The sequence below is a fragment of the Mytilus californianus genome, unplaced genomic scaffold (assembly GCF_021869535.1).
Source record: "Mytilus californianus isolate M0D057914Y unplaced genomic scaffold, xbMytCali1.0.p SCAF_2, whole genome shotgun sequence".
Taxonomy (NCBI): Eukaryota; Metazoa; Mollusca; class Bivalvia; order Mytilida; family Mytilidae; genus Mytilus; species Mytilus californianus.
In genome coordinates, this window is record NW_026262668.1 from 120,372,968 (window position 1) to 120,399,706 (window position 26,739).

Genomic DNA, 26,739 nt, shown 5'->3' on the forward strand with positions numbered 1-26,739 from the left:
CTTGACAGATTCTCTGTACTTTTCAGCTATAAAGTTTATTGACAGGTTAAAGGTATTTTTATGGGTACTAACTGTGTCAGACTTGTTCCTGTATTGTTGTGAAGCACAGTTAATGACCAAACTCTATGAAGATTTGTCAAAATTTCTTTTGATAGAAAAATGTTATAGTACTTACGGTTAACTTTATTATATTTTTGCTTTGAATGATTAAGAATTTTCTAATTATACTGTGGAAAATTACCCAAAGGAACTGATGTAAAATAAATCTAATATAAACAGCAATACCAGGTACTTATCCTTTTCTTGATCTGGATATTTCTGTTTCACATAGCAAACTTCTAAAATTAATGACAAAAGTGACAAGTTTTTCGCCTATTGTAAACTTTCCATTTTTGGACAGTGATGTTCTTTTACCCCTTCTAATGGTGTGTATATTTCTAAACTTGTTCCCTATGCCAGTATGTGTACTGACATTTTAGATTTTAATAAACATAATCTTTGTATAACTGGCACATTATTAAGACAGGTATTTTGCCACAATTATTTACTAAGAACCTTGCAAGATTCTTTTATAGATACAAAGGTTTGCTTTGAAAAATTGGCTATACCTTTAGAAATACTATAAATGGGATACTCACCTCCTTTATTTGATACAATGATCAGTGAAACAAGATCTACTAACAAGTCAACTTTGCTGAAATCATGAGTTGACTCCTTATAGGTGTTATTGCCCCTTAATGATGATGTTTTTTTCACCAATTTTTTGCAGTTTTTATACAACCGCAAACAAATTTTTGTGGTCATATATTGGTATGACGTTGGCATCGTCATCGTCGTCGTCGTCCGAAGACACATTAGTTTTCGCACTCTAACTTTTATTTAAGTGAATGGATCTCTATGAAATTTTACTATAAGGTTCAATACCACAAAAAGAAGGTTGGGATTGATTTTGGGGGTTATGGTACCAACAGTTAAGGAATTAGGGGCCAAAAAGGGGCCAAAAATAAGCATTTTTGTAACTTCCAGACATAACTTGTGTGTTAGTGTATAGATCTCTCTGACATTGTACCACAAGGTCCCATATCACAAAGGGAATGCTGGGATTGATTTTGGGGGTAATTGCCTCCAAATTTTAGGAATTAGGGGCCAAAAAAGGGGCAAAAAACAAGCATTTTTCTAGTTTCATGACAATAACTTGTGTGTAAGTGTATGGATCTTTATGAAATTGTACTACAAGGTTCCATATCACAAAGGGAAAGCTGGAATTGAGTTTGGGGGTAATTGCCCAAACGTTTAGGAATAAGGGGCCAAAAAGGGACCAAAAATAAGCATTTTTCTAGTTTCCAGACAATAACTTGTGTTCAAATGTATGGATCTCTCTGAAATTGTACTGCAAGGTACCATACCACAAAGGGAAGGCTGGGATTGATTTTGGGGGTAATTGCCTCAAAATTTAAGGAATTGGGGGCAAAAAAAGGGGCAAAAAAACAAGCATTTTTCTAGTTTCAGGACAATAACTTGTGTGTAAGTGTATGGATCTTTATGAAATTGTACTACAAGGTTCCATATCACAAAGGGAAAGCTTGGTTTGAGTTTGGGGGTAATTGCCCTAAACGTTTAGGAATTTGGGGCCAAAAAGGGGCCAAAAAACAAGCATTTTTCTAGTTTCCAGACAATAACTTGTGTTCAAGTGTATGGATCTCTCTGAAATTGTACTGCAAGGTACCATACCACAAAGGGAAGGCTGGGATTGTGTTTGGTGGTGATGAATCATAAGGGGGTTCAAAAGTTTTTTGGTGGGGGATTTTTTTCTCCTTTTTTTTCTTTAAAATTTTCCATTTTAAATTGGTTATTTCTGATTTATATATAAAAGCAAATAATAATGATATGGTTTGAATAGGTAAATTAAAAATTTTTAAGTTCTTAGACCACATTCATTCTGTGTCAGAAACCTATGCTGTGTCAAATATTTAATTACAACCCAAATTCAGTGCTGTATCAAGCTTGAATGTTGTGTCCATACTTGCCCCAACTGTACAGGGTTCGACCTCTGCGGTCGTATCAAGCTGCGCCCAGCAGAGCATTTTATTGCTAATTATCTTGAAAATTATAATAGAATCAATAATCAACAAGACAAGATCTACAAATTTGTTTTCATAGCTAAAATCATCAGTTCACTCTCTATAGCACTTATTTGTTAATGCCCCGAAATGATAATTTTAGTAAATTTTTGCATTTTTACAATAATTATAGTGGATGAAGAAAACCTGTTAACAGCAGAAATGATCACTAGGACAAGATGTAAAATTTTTCAAGATGGTTGAAGTTGTCAATCAACTCCTTATAGGAGTTATTGCACTTAAATGGTATATTTACCCATCTTTGCAATTTTGCAAATACTATAGTAAATAAAGAAATTGTAAACTTCAAAAATGATCAACAAGACAATATCTGCATGACTAAAATTTTCAGTCACATCCTTTAAGGAGTTATTGCCCTTTTATGATAATTTTTACCCAATTTTTGCTTATTATTCAAAAACTTGAATAGATATAGAAAAAAGTAAGCAGCAAAATTGATAATCAAAACAAGGTCTACAAACAGTTTATCATTTCCAAGATCTTAAGTTGACATTTGATACAAATAGGAGTTATTGCCCTTAAATGATGTTTTTTTTTTTATTACTTATTTTCATGTGATGGGCCACAACCATAGAAGTTTGATAAATAAAGTTAACAAAAAAAGATCAACCAAAATGAAGATGTTAACCAATTGTTTTGTATTGTGGGCAAAAATTATAGTAGGTACAGATAAACTGAAATCAGAACAAATTTAAAACTAATTGTTCAGAGAACAATTGAAGGCCTGTCCACCCCAAATGCATTTTTTTAAGGCCCTGTGTCGGTCATTCCATCATTCCGCAACAAACCATTATACACAATTTTTTTCTAAACCTCTTCAGATATTGGGCTGATTTTGGTATGTGAGTTAACCATGATGAGTTACAGATCAAGTTTATGTTTTGTTTCGCTCTGCAAATTTTTTGCTGAAATTACTGGCTTTGGACTTTGATAAATTACTGAAAATCACAGTTATACAGACTTTTTTTCTAAACGCCTTCAGATATTGGGCTGATTTTTGGTATGTGAGTTAACCAGGATGAGTTACAGATCAATTTTAAGTTTTGTTCCGCTCTGCTAATTTTTGCTGTAATTACGGGCTTTGGACTTTGATAAATTGTTGAAAATCACAGTTATACAGATATTTTTTCTATAAGCCTTCAGATATTGGGCTGATTTTTTGATATGTGAGTTAACCATGATGTTTTACAGATCAAGTTTAAGTTTCGTTCTGCTTTGCTAATTTTTGCCAAAATTATGGACTTTGGACTTTGATAAATTGTTGAAAATCACAGTTATCCTGACTTTTTTCTAAACGCCTTCAGATATTGGGCTTGTTTTTAGTTTGTGAGTTAACCATGATGTCTTACAGATCAAGTTTAAGTTTCATTCTGCATTGCTGATTTTTGCCGAAATTACAAGTTTTGGACTTCAAAAATTGCTGAAAATCACAGTTATAGGGACTTTTTTTCTATACTTCAGATTTTGCGCTGATTTTTGACATGTGAGTCTACCATGATGTGTTTCAGATCAAGTTTATGTTTTGTTCCGCTATGCTGATTTTCATGTCGTTTCAACACATCTTGTTAGATCTGCAGTACATCCACTTCCTGTTTGCTGATAGTTTGAAATTTAAGTACTCATTAATCAAGGAAATTTTTCAACAAGCTAGTACAATGTATTAGTCTTAAGAGCTTGATACTATCCATGCATGTTTGTGTCCACATGTGTTGTTGAAATTGCAGATTTTTTAACTTTTTGAGACAGGGCCATTCGTGTCGTTTCGACACATCTAGTTTTATATAAAAATATTATAAACCATTTTAAAATCTAATTTCTGGTGTCAGATCATAGGTTACTTAAAGGTGATTCCAAAAATATATGGTTTCTATACACTTTTGCTTAAAATAAGGGAGATAATTTGCCACTTCTGGTTTGAGAAATGTCACTTTTCGGTATTATATGATGGGTCACTTGACACTGGTTCCAAAAATATATGGTTCTAGATACTTTTATATTAAATTAATGCTAAAAATGGCTACCGCTGGTTTATCAAAGGTCACTTCCAGTTGTTTTTTTTCAAGGTAAAGTGTATTCCTTTCAAATTCATAAAACCCTACGGCTTTGTATATCAATATGAAGTTATGACAAAGGTCCAAATCTAGAATGTCAAATATGCCTTTTGACCTTGACCTCAATTTCAAGGTCATCATGCAAGGACCTAATATCGAAAGACTTTAAGTCTCTACTATGTATTGTTAATAAGAAATATTAGCAAGCATCTAATTTTTTTAAATTCTAGGGGAGAAAACTTCTAGTAAAAGTAACCGTACCGCTTTGAAGGAAAAATTTCCTGTTACAAAATATAACAACAAACAATTGAGTGATAATCTTTGTTGATATATATTGCAGTTTCTTAGGAGTAGCATGCACAAACAAAAGCAAAAAAATTGGACAAAAACTTGACCTTATTTTCTTTTTGGTGGACCCAGGACCTCAAATCAAAATACCCTAGGTCTCTATAACTTATAGTTTATGAGTTACTATTACATGTCACTTATGTCAAATACAAAAAGGGAAATAACTCTCATATGGAATCTTCCTGCGGATATAACAAGCAATTTGGTAAAATTATTTTGTCGTAATCTTTTATGGTTGTGAAGTAGCAGTCTGCACAAGAAAAACAGTGTTTGGGGAGACAACTCTTATAATTAAAGTGTTCGGTTTAGTATTGTCAGTTTCAAAAGTGTATAATATGCTTGATATCATATACCAAAAATAAAAGCGACATCTTGCGTAACAACAAAACCTTGCAAGAAAAAAATTAGGCGAAAAAAACAAAAAAATAATCAGAACAAAACCAAAAGACCTTTCCACGGAAAAGTGGAAAGACCTGATTATCAGTACATAATACAAGATCAACAAAAAAGAAAACTAAGTCATGAGTTGTATTCAAATTTTTTATGTTGGAGAGTGGCCAGTGTTGAAAATGCACAAATATTCCAGTTGAGTGACACAGCCTTTATAGAGCCTCTAGTTCAGATCTTGCAAACTGAGTCACAAATCTTTTGGAGCAGAGCGAAAATATCTGATTTTCCACTTTAATAAATACATTTTCTTAATTACTGAACTTTAACAATACTTTTTTATACGACCGCAAAAAAATTTTGGGGTCGTATATTGGTATGACATTGGCGTCGTCGTCGTCCGAAGACACATTGGTTTTTATACGACCGCAAAAAAATTTTTGTGGTCGTATATTGGTATGACGTTGGCGTCGTCGTCGTCGTCGTCCGGCGTCGTCCGAAGACACATTGGTTTTCGCACTCTAACTTTAGTTTAAGTGAATGGATCTCTATGAAATTTTACCACAAGGTTTAATACCACAAAAGGAAGGTTGGGATTGATTTTGGGGGTTATGGTACTAACAGTAAAGGAATTAGGGGCCAAAAAGGGGCCAAAAATAAGCATTTTTGTAACTTCCAGACATAACTTGTGTGCTAGTGTATGAATCTCTCTGACATTGTACCACAAGGTTCCATATCACAAAAGGAATGCTGGGATTGATTTTGGGGGTAATTGCCTCCAAATTTTAGGAATTAGGGGCCAAAAAAGGGGCAAAAAACAAGCATTTTTCTAGTTTCAGGACAATAACTTGTGTGTAAGTGTATGGATCTTTCTGAAATTGTACTACAAGGTTCCATATCACAAATGGAAAGCTGGGTTTGAGTTTGGGGGTAATTGCACTAAACGTTTAGGAATTTGGGGCCAAAAAGGGGCCAAAAAACACATTTTTCTAGTTTCCAGACAATAACTTGTGTTCAAGTGTATGGATCTCTCTGAAATTGTACTGCAAGGTACCAGACCACAAAGGGAAGGCTGGGATTGAGTTTGGGGGTGATGAATCATAAGGGGGTTCAAAAAATTTGGGGGGGGGGGATTATTTTTTTTTCCTTTTTTTTCTTTTTTTACTTTTTTTTTTCTTTTAAAATTTTCCATTTTAAGTTGGTTATTTCTGATTTATATTTAAAAGCAAGTAATAATGATATGGTAGGAGATACACACCAAACAGGATGTGTTAATTATTATATAATAAGTATTGTGCAATAGCAAGAAATTTTCAATTGCACAGTATTGCACAATAGCAAGAAATCTTCAATTGCACAGTATTGCGCAATAGCAAGAAATCTTCAATTGCACAGTATTGCGCAATAGCAAGAAATATCCAATAGCACAATATTGCGCAATAGCAAGAAATTGTCAATTGTACAGTATTGCGCAATAGCAAGAAATATTTAATTGCACAGTATTGTGCAAAAGAAGATACTTCATATAAATTGCTTATTTCTTGACCAATTTCAATGGGGTTTTATTCTTGAATTCTTGGGGTTCTTTAATATGCTGAATCTAACAGTGTATTTAGTTTTTGGATTTTGGGCCTCGTTTTTAAATTGGTCCGCATTGAGGTCCAAAGGGTCCAAAATTAAACTTTGTTTGATTTCATCAAAAATTGAATTATTGGGGTTCTTTGATATGCCGAATCTAACCGTGTATTTAGATTCTTAATTTTTGGTTCCGTTTTCAAATTGGTCTACATTAAGGTCCAAAGGGTCCAAAATTAAACTTAGTTTGATTTTAACAAAAATTGAATTCTTAGGGTTCTTTGATATGCTGAATCTAAACATGTATTTAGATTTTTGATTATGGGCCCAGTTTTCAAGTTGGTCCAATCGGGGTCCAAAATTAAACTTTGTTTGATTTCAACAAAAATTGAATATATGGGGTTCTTTGATATACTGAATCTAACCATGTATTTAGATTTTTGATTTTTGGTTCCATTTTCAAATTGGTCTACATTAAGGTCCAAAGGGTCCAAAATTAAACTTAGTTTGATTTTAACAAAAATTGAATTCTTAGGGTTCTTTGATATGCTGAATCTAAACATGTATTTAGATTTTTGATTATGGGCCCAGTTTTCAAGTTTGTCCAAATCGGGGTCCAAAATTAAACTTTGTTTGATTTCAACAAAAATTGAATATATGGGGTTCTTTGATATGCTGAATCTAACCATGTATTTAGATTTTTGATTTTTGGGCCCCGTTATCAACTTTGTCCACATTGAGGTCAAAAGGGTCCAAAATTAAAATTTGTCTGATTTCATCAAAAATTGAATTCTTGGGGTTCTTTGATATGCTGAATCTAACCATGTATTTAGATTTTGGATATTGGACCATAATAGGTGGATGTCCAATTTAAAATTTTTAAGTTCTTAGACCACATTCATTCTGTGTCAGAAACCTATGCTGTGTCAAATATTTAATCACAATCCAAATGCAAAGCTGTATCAAGCTTGAATGTTGTGTCCATACTTGCCCCAACTGTTCAGGGTTCGACCTCTGCGGTCGTATCAAGCTGCGCCCTGCGGAGCATTTTATTGCACTCTAACTTTAGTTTAAGTGAATGGATCTCTGTGAAATTTTACCATAAGGTTCAATACCACAAAAGGAAGGTGGGGATTGATTTTGGGGGTTATGGTACCAACTGTTAAGGAATTAGGGGCCAAAAAGGGGCCAAAAATAAGCATTTTTGTAACTTCCAGACATAACTTGTGTGTTAGTGTATGGATCTCTCTGACATTGTACCACAAGGTTCCATATCACAAAGGGAATGCTGGGATTGATTTTGGGGGTAATTGCCTCCAAATTTTAGGAATTAGGGGCCAAAAAGGGGCAAAAAACAAGCATTTTTGTAGTTTCATGACAATAACTTGTGTGTAAGTGTATGGATCTCTCTGACATTGTACCACAAGGTTCCATATCACAAAGGGAATGCTGGGATTGATTTTGGGGGTAATTGCCTCCAAATTTTAGGAATTAGGGGCCAAAAAGGGGCAAAAAACAAGCATTTTTCTAGTTTCATGACAATAACTTGTGTGTAGGTGTATGGATCTTTATGAAATTGTACTACAAGGTTCCATATCACAAAGGGAAAGCTGGAATTGAGTTTGGGGGTAATTGCCCAAAACGTTTAGGAATAAGGGGCCAAAAAGGGGCCAAAAATAAGCATTTTTCTAGTTTCCAGACAATTACTTGTGTTCAAGTGTATGGATCTCTCTGAAATTGTACTGCAAGGTACCATACCACAAAGGGAAGGCTGGGATTGATTTTGGGGGTAATTGCCTCAAAATTTTAGGAATAAGGGGCCATAAAGGGGCAAAAAAACAAGCATTTTTCTAGTTTCAGGACAATAACTTGTGTGTAAGTGTATTGATCTTTATGAAATTGTACTACAAGGTTCCATATCACAAAGGGAAAGCTGGGTTTGATTTTGGGGGTAATTGCCCTAAATGTTTAGGAATTTGGGGCCAAAAAGGGGCCAAAAAACAAGCATTTTTCTAGTTTCCAGACAATAACTTGTGTTTAAGTGTATGGATCTCTCTGAAATTGTAATGCAAGGCACCATACCACAAAGGGAAGGCTGGGATTGAGTTTGGGGGTGATGAATCATAAGGGGGTTCAAAAAATTTGGGGGGTAATTTTTTTTTCCTTTTTGTCGAGCCTTCGACTTTAGCAAGACATAGTGATCCTACATTCCGTCGTCGTTGTCGTTGGCGGCGTCCACAAATATTCACTCTGTGGTTAAAGTTTTTAAAAGTTTAATAACTTTCTTAAACTATCCTGGATTTCTACCAAACTTGGACAGAAGCTTGTTTATGATCATAAGATAGTATCCAGAAGTAAATTTTGTAAAAATAAAATTCCATTTTTTCCGTATTTTACTTATAAATGGACTTAGTTTTTCTGCCCGGAAATATTACATTCACTCTGTGGTTAAAGTTTTTAAAATTTTAATAACTTTCTTAAACTATCCTGGGTTTGTACCAAACTTGGACAGAAGCTTGTTTATGATCATAAGATAGTATCTAGAAGTAAATTTAAAAAAAAAATAAATCCATTTTTTCCTTATTTTACTTTTAAATGGACTTAGATTTTCTGCTGGGAAACAACACATTCATGCTCTGTGGTTAAAGTTTTTAAAATTTTAATAACTTTCTTATTCTATCCTGGGTTTGTACCAAACTTGGACAGAAGCTTGTTTATGATCATAAGATAGTATCTAGAAGTAAATTTAAAAAAAAAATAAATCCATTTTTTCCTTATTTTACTTTTAAATGGACTTAGATTTTCTGCTGGGAAACAACACATTCATGCTCTGTGGTTAAAGTTTTTAAAATTTTAATAACTTTCTTATACTATTTTGAATTTGTACCAAACTTGGACAGAAGCTTGTTTATGATCTAAAGCTAGTATCTAGAAGGAAATTTTGTAAAAAAATAAATCCATTTTTTCCTTATTTTACTTTTAAATGGACTTAGATTTTCTGCCAGGAAACAACATATTCACTCTGTGGTTAAAGTATTTAAAATTTAAATAACTTTCTTATACTATTTTGGATTTGTACCAAACTTCTACAGAAGCTTGTTTATGATCAAATGCTAGTATCTAGAAGGAAATTTTGTTTTTTTCCAGTTAACATTACATTCAGTCTACAGTTAAAGTTTTTAAACATTTATTAGATTCATAAACTATCCTGGATTTTTACCAAACTTGGACAGAAGCTTCTTACAATCAAAAGATAGTATCAAGAGGAATATTTTTATTGATTTACTTCCTCATTTTTGTTGAGACTGCGATTAACAGAAAAAGTAGGCGAGACACTGGTTTCCGCGGAACCCTTACGAATTTTTTTTCTTTAAAATTTTCCATTTTAAATTGGTTATTTCTGATTTATATATAAAAGCAAATAATAATGATATGGTTTGAATAGGTAAATTAAAATTTTTTAAGTTCTTAGACCACATTCATTCTGTGTCAGAAACCTATCCTGTGTCAAATATTTAATTACAATCCAAATTCAGTGCTGTATCAAGCTTGAATGTTGTGTCCATACTTTCCCCAACTGTTCAGGGTTCGACCTCTGCGGTCGTATCAAGCTGCGCCCCAGCGGAGCATTTTATTATTATAACGTATATAGTGAAAAAAAGATATTTTGAGATGGAAATCAAAGAATTGAAGTATTCAATAAACAAAAAGAAACGGGTTTCCTCAGCTATAAATTATTGAAATATTTGCAATACCATCCTGTTTTATTCATTTTCTTAATGCATTAATTCATAATTATAAAATATTTTGAAGTCAAATTTTGCAGGAGGTGTGACTATGTATTATATCAATTCTATTTATTTCAGCATATCTGTACTAGTATGTCCCTTTGGGCCAAGACCCAACAACTACCACCAGAATACCTGAAACAAATAGAGACAATCTATGCCACACAGTTTCCCATAGAGGTCCGTCATTATTTTGCAGAATGGATAGAAGAACAGCCATGGTTAGCCTCTTTCTCAGTTACTTAATATGACAAGTGATACATGATGAGACCAACTAAATAAAATAAGCCCTTGTGGGTTTATTATTTTACCATGTTGTGTAATTTATTTGCTAATATAACATCAAATTGTGATCAAATATGTTACAACTGACTTTAACAAATTATACATAGCATCTTATCCATACAGAACAATGCTGCTATGCCATAGGCACAGTAAAATGATCCTGGCTGCATATTATACATTTTAAAAGTTTCGGGAGAAGTCTGTGAGAATAAATTTGAAAAACGGCTTTACACATTAAAGTTCAATCCCAGTTGGAAGCAATTGTAATTATTTACTTTTGTGTTGCCATTTCCTTGGAAAAGTGCTTTACTTATAGAAATTATTGCTTGTTAAGGGAATTTGCAGTTATATGCAGTGTACATTTTTGTACTAGACTTTCATTTGAAGTTACAATTTCAGGGAGTCTATGGAATACCAAAGGTATTATATTTTTCTTATCCTGCAATAGACTCAAATCCCATTAATAGAAAAAAAAAACACTAATTGAACAATGATATGTATAAATCAGCACAGTTTTTTCATAAAACCTCAGGGTGTCACTGTAAAAAATCATCTTTAAAACACCTAGGCTAAAATAAACCAAATTTCGTATTATCAAAGGATAGTTAGTTTCAAAATTATAACAATGATGGTACCAACATGACCAAGATTAAATAAATATAATGCAGAGATTTCTGATATTAAGTTATAAATACCCCCACAGCCAATTGTTTTTGTTTCAATTTTAACAATTTAAATTAAAAGACTGATGAATAATGACTTGATTTTCCTCAGGTGTCAACTGGATGAAAATGATCCTGAAAATTCTAAGTTTGTTGCCAGGAAAGCAGATATTTTATCTGATCAATGGGAGTCAGTTTTGTCTTGTTTTGTTCGGTTAATTTTAGTTTTATTTACAGTTGATATTTATTCTACAATATTCGTTTATATTGTTGTTGTTTGTTTAATTGTTCTGTTAATAATTATTCTATTTAAGAACAAATTCTTTCTTGTTCTGATCTTTGTTCATTTAAATATAATTAGGCAATATATTTTTCAATGTTTTTATGACCAACCTACGATTGTTGTGGATTACTATATTTTGTAGTCTCTGCCTTTTTCAGATATTCTGTCCTTCCGTTATTCTTTTCCTCCATCCAGTATTAGGTTAAATTTTTGGTTATGGCAGTCTGCACGAAATGGGAGACCAATACTCCGACATTTTTCTTACGTGTCTGAACAAAATTTTACAAATACTTACTAGTCAGAATAAAATATTACTAGTCTCGGGGCATTGGACTAGTTGCTAACAGTGTAGACTGTAAGGTAGTTGACCAGGAAGTTGAGGTCACATCAATTTAAGACATAGTACACATATAAAAATAAGACGATGTGGTATAACAGCCAATGAGACAACTGTCCACCAGAGACCAAATGACATAGAAGTTAACAACTATAGGTCACCTATATATGTTCATTATGATTAGAACCAGATTATGATTTTGACTGATTTCCCAGTTCAATGACATTCTCAAGTTAAAGTATTTTGGTAAGGTAGTTTACCATGAGGTTGTGGTCACATTAATTTGAAACTTAGTACTCATGTTCATTATGATGTGAAAGTTTACAAAATGATACAATATTAAGGTTTTGTGGTTCACTTATCATTTAAGACATTTAAGAATTGGTTTTAAGTAGGTTAACGTTATGGTTTTTAGTACATGTGGTTTACCAATAAGGTGTGGTTACTTCAACTTGAAACATTAGTTCAAATGTTCAATTTGTTGTGATATTTTAAAAATTTATGCATGCCACAGAAACGTTTTAACCAAGACATGCCACATAATGGTTTTAACCAAGACATGCCACATAATGGTTTTAACCAAGACATATCACATAATAGTTTTAACCACCATTAACCAAGACATACCACATAATAGTTTTAACCAAGACATGCCACATAATGGTTTTAACCAAGACATGCCACATAATGGTTTAAACCAAGACATGCCACATAATGGTTTAAACCAAGACATGCCACATAATGGTTTTAACCAAGACATACCACATAATGGTTTTAACCAAGACATACCACATAATGGTTTTAACCAAGACATGCCACATAATGGTTTTAACCAAGACATGCCACATAATGGTTTTAACCAAGATTTTGTAGTTCACTGAACATGGAAATGTGATAGTTCAACCAGAACATGGAAATGTGATAGTTCAACCAGAACATGCATGGTGTCCTATTTACAATCCGTTTTGTTTTTATCTACTTTTCTTACATAAAGCTTTCAACTTGAAAACAAATAAGGCCACAACACTTCATAGAAATGCAGGTATTGATATTTATTTTAGATCGACATGTTTCCGTTTACTCCCGCTGACGGTGTAGAGAACGCCAAAACATGTTGATCTGAAATAAATGATACCTGCATTCCTGTGAAGTCTTGTGGCCTTATTTATTTTTTCAGTTTTATGTTTAATTAGGACACCCTGCATACCTTTGGTATCCACCTCAATTGAACCTGACATACCCTGATTAACCAGGCATGTGTTCACAAGTTTATAATTTAAAAAAGTTTTCAAGTTTAATACATGATCATTTGGAATTTATTTATGTATTTTGTTTGTTTATATATATAAGACATGCTGTTTCAGTATAACCTTTTCCTTATACTTATTTAAGTCACAAAAAGCAATTAGTGTCGACACTAACTTTGATCTGGTATTGATATATATATAGGAGTCAGGTAGATGAAAACAACAGCCAGCATGAACAGTATGCTGTTCAGCTACTCGTCAACCTGGTACAACTTATACAAGACAAGTCGGATGAGCTTCCTACAACAGGGGAATATTTCTTACTCAAGTTACGTTTCCAAAATGTGATAGACCAGTTACGAGTATGTATTACATTATTTTCCTAACTGAATTTGCAATAGGCATTGTTGTAACAGTTTAGTATATGTGTACTGCTAATAGGAATTTTTGTTTTGTTATTTGGCTTCTGGTAGTGAGGTTTGTTTACAATATACAGGGTCTTAGATAGATGACTATTAAACTGTCCTGGACTCATAAAAATTAAACATTTGAACAGATGAGTTCAATGTAGTATCAATATTTTATGAGCTTTGTCTTAAGATAAATAATTTCATTCCCTCAAAAAAGAAATTATTAATCTAAATCTGATTCAGAGTCGATTTCATTAAGCCCAGAAGACTTAAATGATGAGTAAAAGCTATGACTTGATTTTGTCAGAATTTTGGATTTGTAATGGCCTAAAATGAGTCCTTGCACTTAGTGAGATCCCTGATATGTCTGATTATCTAGGCATTAGTATAACCAGAAAATAAGTGATACTTTGAGTTCGTTTGCAATATGACAAGATATCAGTAACAGTTTAACATGGCTGAACTGCTGAATATACCCTTGTGGCTTACATGTATACTTAAAACTTTACAAATCAAAAGAGAACAAATACAGTATTATTACACAAAAAGATACACAATTCTTGACTTCAATATAATGTTTGATGTATATATAGAAAGATAGATTTAATATTTTTTATACCCCACGCAACGAGTTGAGGAGGGTATAATGTTTTTGACCCGTCCGTCCGTCTGTCCGTCCGTCAGTCAGTCAGTCCTGTTTCTTGTCATCGCAACTCCTCTCAAACCACACAACAGAATTTCACTTTGAACTTATTTACTTTAATGTACTACTGCAACAGTTTGTCAATGTCATCGCAACTCCTCTCAAACCACACAATAGAATTTCATGAAACCTTTTCAGATAATAAGGACATACTACGTAGATGTGCATATCGACAGGAAATTATGATTCAATTTTTTTTCCAGGAGTTACACACCTTTGAACTTATTTGCCCAATATACTACTGCAACCTTTTGTCATCGCAATTCCTCTCAAACCACACAACAGAATTTCATGAAACCTTTTCAGATAATAAGGACATACTACGTAGATGTGCATATCGACAGGAAATTATGATTCAATTTTTTTTCCAGGAGTTACGCCCCTTTGAACTTATTTGCCCAATATACTACTGCAACCTTTTGTCAACGCAACTCCTCTCAAACCACACAACAGAATTTCATGAAACTGTGTAGATAATAAGGACATACTATGTAGATGTGCATATTGACAGGAAATTATGATTCAATTTTTTTTCTGATACAATTTTTTTTTCTTACACTTATTTTATTTCTCCAATGACAATGTGGGGACGTGGGGTATGTGAGCGCGCTCACTAAGGTTCTTTCATTCTATCACTGTTGATCTACACTACATAAAATGATTCTGTAAATTATGTCTGAAAGATGAATATATTTAAGGATAACAAGATTTTTTTTAAAAGAAAAGACAAAATATTATCCCTTTAAATAAAATATTCTAGCAGGGCCTATATTTTACTAAATTAAGCATTCCAATAATCATCTGCTATTCAAAATCAATAATTCTAATTGGTTTCAATTATCAGTGATTCTCTTGAAACAATCAATAAATTTCATTACTCTTAACTTGAGCAAACCAATAAATTGTTTGTGTATAATTCCCTATTGTACAATGTTGTATTGCATTTAACAATATAGAGCATTAGCATATCTGATTACAGGAAGTGTATGTTTCCAATAAAGAACTAAACCCATTTTGATACAATTAGTTACTTCAAATTTTTATGTTGAAAAAGAATTTTCAGTGCCTTTTTTCTTGAAAATATGGAATAATAAATTCAATAAAAATACACAACCCCAATCCTCTTTCCATTCATATTAAATCATTTATGAAAAATGTCTAAAGAAGATCTAGAATTGAAATATTAAAAGAATATGCCTCAAAAATGAAAAATTCTCAATCTTTTGACAATAGAATAGAACTTTATAGTAAAATTATTGAAATAAAAATAACTCTATGCTGCCCTACAGCAATTCATCTTCAGTGTCATATAATTTTTTTTCATAATCAATAAGCAATCTGTGGAGGAAAAAAGTAAGATACCTATGTTTGACCTTACAAATATAAAAAAAACAACCTTTGAAGGTTAAGGGATACAACGATCTAAGTTTCAAGTCCCATACCCTACAAGGATAATTGGTAAACTTTTATTAGAAAAATCTTTTTTTGGTAATGTCTTCTGTTTCAAAAGATGTATACTTAAAACTTGAAACAGTGAACATTATTTGATTAAAATATGAAATTTCAAATTAAACAAAGTTGATATGCAAATTAAGGAACCCATTGTCATTGACCCACATTTATCCTATTTTTTCAATTGAAAATTACTAAAGAACTGCAGTAAATGCAACTGTCTGCAATAGTGCTATATCAAGGGTTTTTTGTCCTCATCATACCTTAATATGATTTGAAATGATTCATCTACTCTTCCAATTTTGATCACTTTGATTAGAAGAAAGACAATTTTGAGTAACTTTTTAACTGTTACCTTAGAAAAAAATTAACAATAAAAAGTAAATGATTATAAAACACCAATGACTTTTTATGATATTTAATGCAGTGTTGAGGTAACAGACAGACAAGAAATAATAATCATGCTAGATTTGAAACTTTAGATAAAATTGAAACAGTTTCCTGAAACTAATTTGAATGATATATCTCATGATGAAAATCTACATTGTTTAATTTGTAGGAAAAATATGAGCCTTCACCATTAGCATTTGTTAAAGTTGTAAAAAGTTGTCTGAATTTAGAAGAAGCTCTAGTAAACCAGGCAGAAAATGTAAGTTTTACATTAATATATGACTTGTTGTTGAATGCTTTATAGAAATCAGTGTTTTTACATGACTGCAAAAATTTTGCAATCGTATATTGGTATCACGTCGTTGTCCGAAGACACATTGGTTTCCGGACAATAACTTTTGTTTAAGTGTATGGATTTCTATGAAATTTTACCATAAGGTTTATGACCACAAAAGGAAGGTAGGGATTATGGTCCTAACAGTTCAGGAATAAGTGGCCAAAATGGGGCCCAAATAAGCATTTTTCTAGTTTTCAGACAATAACTTGTGAAATGGTGTATGGATCTCTCTAAAATTATACCACAAGGTACCATATCACAAAGGGATGGTAAGAATTTGCTTTGGGGGGGTTATGGCTCAAACTGTTTAGGAATTAGGGGCAAGAAAGGGGAAAAACAAAGGTGTCCTGGTTAATGGACAATTACTTAAGTACAAAACATAATTTAAAAGCAGTGTAAGGGAGGTAATTCAAACAAATATTGTCAAATTACCTCCCTTACACTGCTTGTAAATTATTTATAAAGAAATGTATTGTCTTTAGGTGATTAGCTGTCAATTTATTTTTAGAAGTTACTATTTTAAAAATGTTTAATAAAGGTAATTTAATTATAGCCATGATTATGTATGTGAAGGAATTTTTATTTAGATATTACTATTTAATGTTGCTGATGGAGGCTTTTTAATTTTAAAAAAGCATTTTTCTAGTTTCCAGACAGTAACTTGTGATTAAGTGTATGGATCTCTCTAAAATTGTACTACAAGGTTCCATACTACAAAGGAAAGAATTGAGTTTGATGGTTAATGCTAAAAGGGGGATTCAAAAAGTTTAGGTGGGAATGGGGTTTCCAATTTTTTATACGCCCATCAAAATTTTGACGGGACGTATTATGGTATACAAATGTCATCTGTACGTCTGTCTGTCCGGCGTAAACATGTCGTACCGTAACTTGAGAACGACTTATCCAAATTTCATGAAACTTAACATAGTTGTTTCTTATGATGGTCAAACGATCTGTATACTTTTTGGTGAAAATAAGATTAAAACTTTTTGAGTTACAGGACTTAGTAACTAAAACAGGTGTGTGTTTTTTTTCACATGTTGCGCCGTATCTCAAAAACAATTTATGATTATTGCTTAAAACTTTACACACTTCTTAGTTATATTAATCTTAAGATCTGTATACTTTTTGGTGATTCAAAATTTTATTTTTGAGTTATTGAGTATTTTGTAAAAAAAAGGGGGAGTTTTTCACATGTCGCGTCGTATCCCAAAAACAATTCATGATTATTGCTTAAAACTTTACACACGTCTTAGTTATATTAATCTTAAGATCTGTATACTTTTTGGTGATGATTCAAAATTTTATTTTTGAGTTATTGAGTATTTTGTAAAAAAAGGGGGAGGGGTTTTTCACATGTCGCGCCGTATCTCAAAAACGATTTATGATTATTGCTTGGAATTTTACACACTTCTTAGTTATATTTATCAAAAGATCTGTATACTTTTTGGTTTTGATACAAAATTTTATTTTAGAGATATTGAGTTTTTGGAAAAAAAAGGGGGGTTTTCCCATGTCTCAACGCATGTCAGAAACTATTTATGATTATTGCATAAAAATTCTAACACAAGATGACGGGCGTATCATGCCCTCATGGCGCAGCTATTTATTTTTAAAAAGGTTCATATTTTTTTTTCAGAATTTTCAAAATTTCAAATTTTTGAAAAGTTTCAAGAAGAAATCTTCAATTGCACAGTATTGCGCATTAGATTTGTAAGATCTTTGACCACATTTATTTTGTATCAGAAACCTATATTATGTAAAAAATTTGATCACAATCCAAATTCAGATAGTATCAAGCTTGAATATTGTGTCCAAATTTGCCCCAACTGTTCAGGGTTCGACCACTGCAGTCGTATCAGGCTGCGCTCAGCGAAGCATTTTATTATTTTAAGCTTAATTCTCTAGTAATAATTATTGTATAGTCACACACTTTTCATTGATGTGTGTTTTCCCTCTTTATGTAAAATTCCTGTTGTCCAAGAAAATTTAGAAAACTGGAATCTAAAGTTGTCAGGTTTTCTCAGGACCTGCTAATAAGAGACATCTTTATTAGGGGTAGTCATTGCCTGGTAACATCTGTGACATATGGCCATACCTGAATAGTATAAATCTATCATGCAAAGTGTCCTTGTCTAAAATTATATTGGTACCCATTTGATAAAGAAAAACTAATATATAAGCCACTCCATGTGAAAAGATACAAAAAGCGTTTTTGAGAAACTTTACAGGGCAAGTTGTTAAAGTGTGTTAAAATATTTTTGAAAAACAGTTGCATTAATAATAATTGATTTTAATGTAAACATTCATAAAATGGTCAATTCTGTCCCAAATTTATCAGTTAAAACAAAAAAAGACGTAGAAATATCTGAATTTTTGTACTTAGGCAAGTGTACCATCATTCGTTACTCGGAACAATGCTATACTAAGCCAAAATAAAACCATTTCCTTACTATTGAGAAAAAAGGTTAACAATTTTCATCATCTCTACCTATGCCTAAAGAAAGGAACACAACAGTTCAACGTAAGGGAAAATGCAAAAATGATGTCATCTTATGTTTTTGAAAATTAAATTTAAGTAAGCATTGAAAGGTGTGTATATCTTACAGCTTAATCATAGGAAAAGTAACGGTGTTTTATAGATCACAAGTCTGCTACCAATAGTTATGCACACTTTTTAGAATTTTGCCCAATTTTTGGTTTTTGTACATTTTTGCATGGACTGGCTCATATATAAAAATAAGGAGATTTGGTATGATTGCCAATAAAACAACCATCCACAAATATCAGACATTGTGTAGGAGTAACAGTACAATACAAGAAAAAATTATGAAAATCAGGTGGAAAAAGCCTGACTCGTCAGATTGCCAATAAGCACACAAAAACCCTAAAAAAAACCATGAGGTACCAATCACAGAGTACTCTCATTTATTGAAAGCTAGTTGAAAGCCAATTCTGACTTTGACTATGTTTTCTCAGACTAAAATTTTAATCAGTACACATACAATGAATTTGGTGTAAAGATGTTAAAAAAAAACCAATACATATCATCGTCAAATTCAGGATGTAATATCCTGTTTGTAATATTTTTCTTTCAATACTTATAAATAAGTTTCAATTTTCTTAAAATGTGCTCATATATTGATATTATAGCAGTATTGAAGTTCTGTTGTAATGAGGATTTGAAACTGTCTGGTTTATGACTGATGTCTTGTCCATAACTGAATAACCTTGCTAGAAGATTTTTGGAAAATATGCTCAACAATTTTCTCTTTTGTGAAGCTTGTCAAATATTGCATTTTGGTTCAAGCAGTATCTTTTTGCTGTTTAGATTAAAACAAGTTTTTTCTTTTGTTTTCTGCATATAATTTTTTAATTTCTAAAATTTTTATTTTCTAGCCTTCACTAGTTATAGAAGATCCAACAGTTCAGCAACTGGCAACTAACAAACAGATATCTAAAGACATAGAAACACTTCAGACATGGACTTCGGTTAGTTACAGTTTATATAAATGAAAAAGGAAGATAAAGATATATATCTACTGAAGAAGAAGAGAAAAAAAACAAGGAATATTCAGCCAAGGAATTTGTTTTTGTCCCAGCTGATAAAGCTGCTAATAATATCATTATAGTTTGACGTAAATTTTACATTGAGGTTCTGAAAAAGGAAATCACGAATTCACCAACATTCCAACTGACTTCATTTTCGGAAAGCAATATCTGTAACAAACATAAACTATTAGCTACTTCTTTACAAGCAGAACCAAATACAATGAAAGTCCCAACTATGTACTGGCTTCCGAAGCTACACAAATCACCTTACAAATATAGATTTATTTCGTCTTCAAGTCATTGTTCCACTACTAAATTGTCTATTCTACTTACTAGTACACTTGGTACAATCAAAAACCTGATAATAAATTGTTCAAATAAGGCCTTTGAAAATAGTGGAATTAATTACTCTTGGAGTGTCAAAAACTCGTTGGAAGTACTTGATAAATTGCATGCATATATTGGTGATTTTGAATCTGTTCAATGTTTTGATTTTTCTACCCTATATACCACATTGCCTCATATTCTTATTAAGAAAAAATTCACACACCTAATTAAATGGGCATTTAAAAAGTCGAAATGTGAATACATATGTTCAAACTCTTTTAGGTCATTTTTTAGTAGCAACAAACAAAAGAACTATGTCAACTGGACATGCTTTGATACTATATCTGCCCTTGAATTTTTACTTGATAACATTTTTGTTTGCTTTGGAGATTCCGTATATCGTCAAGTTATCGGAATTCCAATGGGGACTAACTGTGCACCACTTATTGCGGACCTGTTTTTGTATTGTTATGAGTTACAATTTATGACTAAAATCAGCAAAGACCCATCGAAACAACATCTGATACAAAAATTTAACAATACTTTTAGATATTTGGATGATATATTGGCTCTCGATAATGACGACTTCAGTATGTATACTAAAGAACTTTATCCTGTTGAACTTACTTTAAATAAAGCTAATACTAACAATAACCACTGTCCTTTCCTCGATCTTGATATCTATATCATTAACGGGAAGCTTAATACAAAAATTTACAATGAAAGAGATGATTTTTCATTTCCTATCGTTAATTACCCATTTTTAGATGGTGACGTTCCCTTGTCACCATCTAATGGTGTTTATATATCCCAACTTGTACGATTCGCTCGTGTATGTAACAACGTATTAGATTTTAGCGAGAGAAATTTATGTATTACTGAAAAATTATTACACCAGGGTTTTCGATATCATAAACTAGTCAAAACATTTACTAAATTTTATCATCAGTATAAGGACATCATTCGTAAATATAACTCAACATGCAGACATCTTATACATTCGGGTATTTCACATCCAATCTCTTATGGTAATATTCTTTACAAAGCACAAAAATGTCAGTATTCACCTCAAAAGCTAACATAACCTTTAAACAGACTTATTAAGAAGGGATATAGTTATGATACTGTTGTCAAGTCATTAAAGATGGCATATTTTGGCTTTAATATTGATTCACTTATAGGGTCTTTGCATCGGAATTAAACACATTTATTCTAAAACCAGTTGTTGGCATGACACGGGGTATGTTCTTCTCATATATTTTATGACGGTATAATACTAAACCCCTAACAGGAGGGATTGTGCCTGATATTCATATGTTGAAGACATAATCTTTCAATCAGTTTAATTGAGGTCTGGAGCTGGCATGTCAGTAACTGCTAGTAGTTCTCTGACTTCTCTTATACTGAGTTTTACTGTGCATACTGTTGTGCGTTTGTTTTTTCTACATTGGCTAGAGGTATAGGGGGAGGGTTGAGATCTCAAAAAACATGTTTTACCCCGCCGCATCTTTGCGCCTGTCCCAAGTCAGAAGCCTCTGGCCTTTGTTAGTCTTGTATCATTTTTATACGACCGCAAAAAAATTTTGTGGTCGTATATTGGTATGACGTTGGCGTCGTCGTCGTCGTCGTCGTCGTCGTCCGGCGTCGTCGTCGTCCGGCGTCGTCGTCCGAATACATATTGGTTTTCGCACTCTAACTTTAGTTTAAGTGAATGGATCTTTTTGAAATTTGACCATAAGGTTAAATACCACAAAAGGAAGGTTGGGATTGATTTTGGGGGTTATGGTACCAACAGTTAAGGAATTAGGGGCCAAAAAGGGGCCAAAAATGAGCATTTTCTAGTTTCCAGACAATAACTGTGGAACGGTGTATGGATCTCTCTGAAATTATACTACAAGTTTCCATACCACAAAGGGATGGTTAGGATTTGCTTTGGGGGGTTATGGCTCAAACCGTTTAGGAATTAGGGGCAAAAAAGGGGGAAAAACAAGTTTGTCCTGGTTAATGGACAAATACTTTAGTACAAAACATAATTTAAAGCAGTGTAAGGGAGATAAATCAAATACATCATTGAAATTATCTCCCTTACACTGCTTTTAAATTATGTATAAGTAATGGTTAATGAACAATAAAGATAATCTAAAACAGTGTAAGGGAGGTAATCCAAATACAATGTTTTGGTTACTTCCCTTACACTGCTTTTAAATTATGTTTAAAGAAATGCATATTTATAAAGGAAGACCAGTAAAAATATCTGCAAATGTTTTCATCTTTTTTTTACAAAAAAATCCATATGAAAGATTTGACACTATATTTTTATTAATTCTATTATAAAATAGATTAAGTTAGCACTATGGTAAATTTAAATGGGTAATTATGGTTGCCAACTCCATTGGAAATTTGAATTGAGATTATGACCATATCTTGAGGGAAAGAATTTTTTTGGGGGAAAAAGGGGGGGGGGATAAAAAGAAATTGTGGGGGGCCAATTTTTTCTCATTTCAGATTTCAGAAATTAAAAAGAATTATTCTTCAAATATTATTTTTTTTTCAAATTTCAAATATTGAAAAATTTCAAGAAGTAATCTTTAATTGCACAGTATGGCGCATTAGATTTGTAAAATCTTTGATCACATTTATTTATTTGTTATGCCGAATCTAACAGTGTATTTAGATTTTTAATTTTGGGTCCAGTTTTCAAATTGGTCTACATTAATGTCCAAAGGGTCCAAAATTAAACTTTGTTTGATTTTAGCAAAAATTGAATATATGAGGTTCTTTGATATGCTGAATCTAAACATGTATTTAGATTTTTGATTTTTGGCCCAGTTTTCAAGTTGGTCCAAATTGGGGTCCAAAATTAAACTTTGTTTGATTTCAACAAAAATTGAATATATGGGGTTCTTTGATATGCTGAATCTAACCATGTATTTAGATTTTTTATTTGTGGACCCCTTTATCTAATTGGTTCATATTGAGGTCAAAAGGGTCCAAAATTAAACTTTGTTTGATTTCATCTAAAATTGAATTATTGGGGTTCTTTGATATTCCAAATCTAACCGTGTATTTAGGTTTTTAATTTTGGGTCCTGTTTTTTAAATTGGTCTACATTGAGGTCCAAAGGGTCCAAAATTAAACTTAGTTTGATTTTGACAAAAATTGAATTCTTGGGGTTCTTTGATTTGCTGAATCTAAACATGTGTTTAGATTTTTGATTATGGGCCCAGTTTTCAAGTTGGTCCAAGATAGGGTCCAGTATTTAAACTTTGTTTGATTTCAACAAAAATTGAATATATGGGGTTCTTTGATATGCTGAATCTAAACATGTATTTAGATTTTTGATTATGGGCCCAGTTTTCAAGTTGGTCCAAATTGGGGTCCAAAATTAAACTTTGTTTGATTTCAACAAAAATTGAATATATGAGGTTCTTTGATATGCTGAATCTAACCATGTATTTAGATTTTTTATTTGTAGGCCCCGCTATCAAATTGGTTCATATTGAGGTCAAAAGGGTCCAAAATTAAACTTTGTTTGATTTCATCGAAAATTGAATTATTGGGGTTCTTTGATATGCCAAATCTAACCGTGTTTTTAGATTTTTAATTTGGGTCCTGTTTTTTAAATTGGTCTTCATTGAGGTCCAAAGGGTCCAAAATTAAACTTAGTTTGATTTTAACAAAAATTGAATTCTTGGGGTTCTTTGATATGCTGAATCTAAACATGTGTTTAGATTTTTGATTATGGGCCCAGTTTTCAAGTTGGTCAAGTTGGGGTCCAAAATTAAACTTTTTTTGATTTCAACAAAAATTGAATATATGGGGTTCTTTGATATGCTGAATCTAACCATGAATTTAGATTTTTTATTTGTGGGCCCCGCTATCAAATTGGTTCATATTGAGGTCAAAAGGGTGCAAAATTAAACTTTGTTTGATTTCATCAAAAATTGAATTATTGGGGTTCTTTGATATTCCAAATCTAACCGTGTATTTAGATTTTTAATTTTAAGTCCCGTTTTTTAAATTGGTCTACATTAAGGTCCAAAGGGTCCAAAATTAAACTTAGTTTGATTTGAGCAAAAATTGAATTCTTGGGGTTCTTTGATATGCTGAATCTAAACATGTGTTTAGATTTTTGATTATAGGCCCAGTTTTCAAGTTTGTCCAAGTTGGGGTCCAAAATTAAACTTTGTTTGATTTTAACAAAAATTGAATATATGGGGTTCTTTGATATGCTGAATCTAACCATGTATTTTGATTTTGGACATTGGACCATAATAGGTAAATTAAAAAAATTCAAGTTCTTAGACCACATTCTTTCTGTGTCAGAAACCTATGCTGTGTCAAATATTTAATAACAATCCAAATTCAGAGCTGTATCAAGCTTGAATGTTGTGTCCATACTTGCCCCAACTGTTCAGGGTTCGACCTCTGCGGTCGTATCAAGCTGCGCCCCAGCGAAGCATTTTATTAATTTTAGTTTCCTGTGTATAATTTGGAGTTTAGTATGACGTCCATTATCACTGAACTAGTATACATAATTGTTTAGGGGCCAGCTGAAGAACGCCTCCGGGTGCGGGTGTTTCTCGCTGCATTGAGGACCTATTGGTTGCCTTCAGCTGTTGTCTGCTCTATGGTCGGGTTGTTGTCTCTTTGACACATTCCCCATTTCCATTCTCAATTTTATACATAAAAAAAGTGTTTTGTATAAGGGGAACACTTACACCCATTTAAACAACTTTAACAGAAATTGAAAAACTGGAAGTCACAAAATTTATTGATTCGTTTTTGTCTCGCCTCAATGATAGTGACGATTTCAAGAAATAGCAATCCTACAGTCTGTTGTTATGTAACATTTAGGTTCAGTCTTTGGTTAAGTTCTTATAACCAGCAATAACTTTGTCCAATCTTCATGGAATATTATGAAACTTGGAGAGAAGTTTCTTCATGGTCAAGAGACAGCATCTATAGCAAATTGTTTTCCCCCATTTTATACGCCCGTTTACGGGACGTATTATGGTATACTGTTGTCTTCCAGTCCGTCCGTCTGTCCGTCGTCAACTTGTCGGACAATAACTCAAAAACACTTTAACCAATTCACATGAAACTTTGGTGAATTGTTTATATCTATTGACGTGAGCTCCCTTTCGTTTTTTATAAGTTTAAGATTCTTAGTTTCCTAGTTTTGGAGTTTTTTTCATTAAAAAAGGGGGGATTTTTCAGTTTTTGAACAATAACTCTAAAACATTTTCACCAATTTGCAAGAAACTTTGGTGAATTGTTTATATCTATTAACATGACCTCCCTTTCGATTGTTATAAATTTTAGATTTTACGTTTCAGAGTTATGTGATTTTATTCATAAAAAAGTGGGGATTTTTCAGTTTTCATACAATGCTTTGAGCATTTATTATGAAACTTTGGTGACTGGTTTATATCTATTAAGATAACCTCCCATTAGTTTTTCATGAATTTCTGATAAGACATTGAGAAGTTATTGAGCTTTATTCTTTGAAAAAGCTACGGGCGTATCATGGGCTCATGGCGCAGCTGTTTATTTCTGTATTTTACAGATAAATGGAATGGTTTGGTTTTGGTTTTTTTATTTTTTTATTTTTAAATATTAGCATTTAGATACAGTCTAAGGTTAAATTTTTTTTTACTTTTTCAAACCTTCAGAGAATTTTACAAAGGTTGGACAGAATTTGAAGCTGCTTTATAATCAATGTAGCACCTGGAACAATATATTTCATTTTGTCTAATTAAGTTTGACTTAGTTTATTTTTGTCAGCCTAATTCTGATAGCAGCAATTAGTTGGGACTTACAAGTTTGTTTAGATGGAAACTGATTTCAGTGCCTCTGAGCTTTGATTGATTTCTTGAGTTCTCTATACCAAAGAATGCACATTGACATTTCTGTTTATCGGTATATTATTTGGATACAGCAGGGGACACATGTCTTCCTTTTTATCTATAACGAGTTGTCAGTTTAAAGAAAAACAATTTTATTGTATTGTTGATTGCTCTATTAAATATTTGAATACTTGAGAAGTGTATGAAAGAAATAAATTTGTAATATTGAATCTTTGATAAATTCCTTTAAGGAATTTATTTTTGCTTTTGGATTTTTCGTAATTATACCTTTTTGAAGGTGTTTTGGACATATTTGAATAGTAAGCTTAAGAATGGAAATTCCAATATTTGCAGCTTGAAATTTCCAATTTTTTTTCATCACTGACTGCTAGGTATTTCATCTTGATAAATCCTGTGTGGAATAAGATCTGCATGAAAGAGTGATTTGTGTGTTATTACAGGTGACAGACACAGAAATTAAACAGCTACAAGATAAACAGGAAGCCTTGATTATACAGTGGAAAAATTCACCACAAATTACAGGTACTTGAAGTTCATAGGAATAGGAGTTTGTGTGGGATATTTGTCTGTCAATACATATTCCAGTGTTTAACT

General features: G+C 32.3%; 1 protein-coding gene across 3 annotated transcripts in view; it reads left to right on the top strand.

Moving 5' to 3' along the window:
* LOC127728683 (signal transducer and activator of transcription 5A-like) overlaps positions 1 to 26,739 on the top strand; it is an 87,153-nt gene that overhangs the window by 7,018 nt on the left and 53,396 nt on the right. For all 3 annotated transcript variants that reach the window (XM_052236293.1, XM_052236290.1, XM_052236291.1), the window contains exons 2-6: positions 10,369 to 10,511; positions 13,307 to 13,466; positions 16,229 to 16,318; positions 19,796 to 19,888; positions 26,586 to 26,667. In XM_052236293.1, coding sequence (XP_052092253.1) covers positions 10,384 to 10,511; positions 13,307 to 13,466; positions 16,229 to 16,318; positions 19,796 to 19,888; positions 26,586 to 26,667 — 553 coding nt within the window. In that variant the 5' untranslated portion in view covers positions 10,369 to 10,383. The remainder of the gene's footprint in view (positions 1 to 10,368; positions 10,512 to 13,306; positions 13,467 to 16,228; positions 16,319 to 19,795; positions 19,889 to 26,585; positions 26,668 to 26,739) is intronic.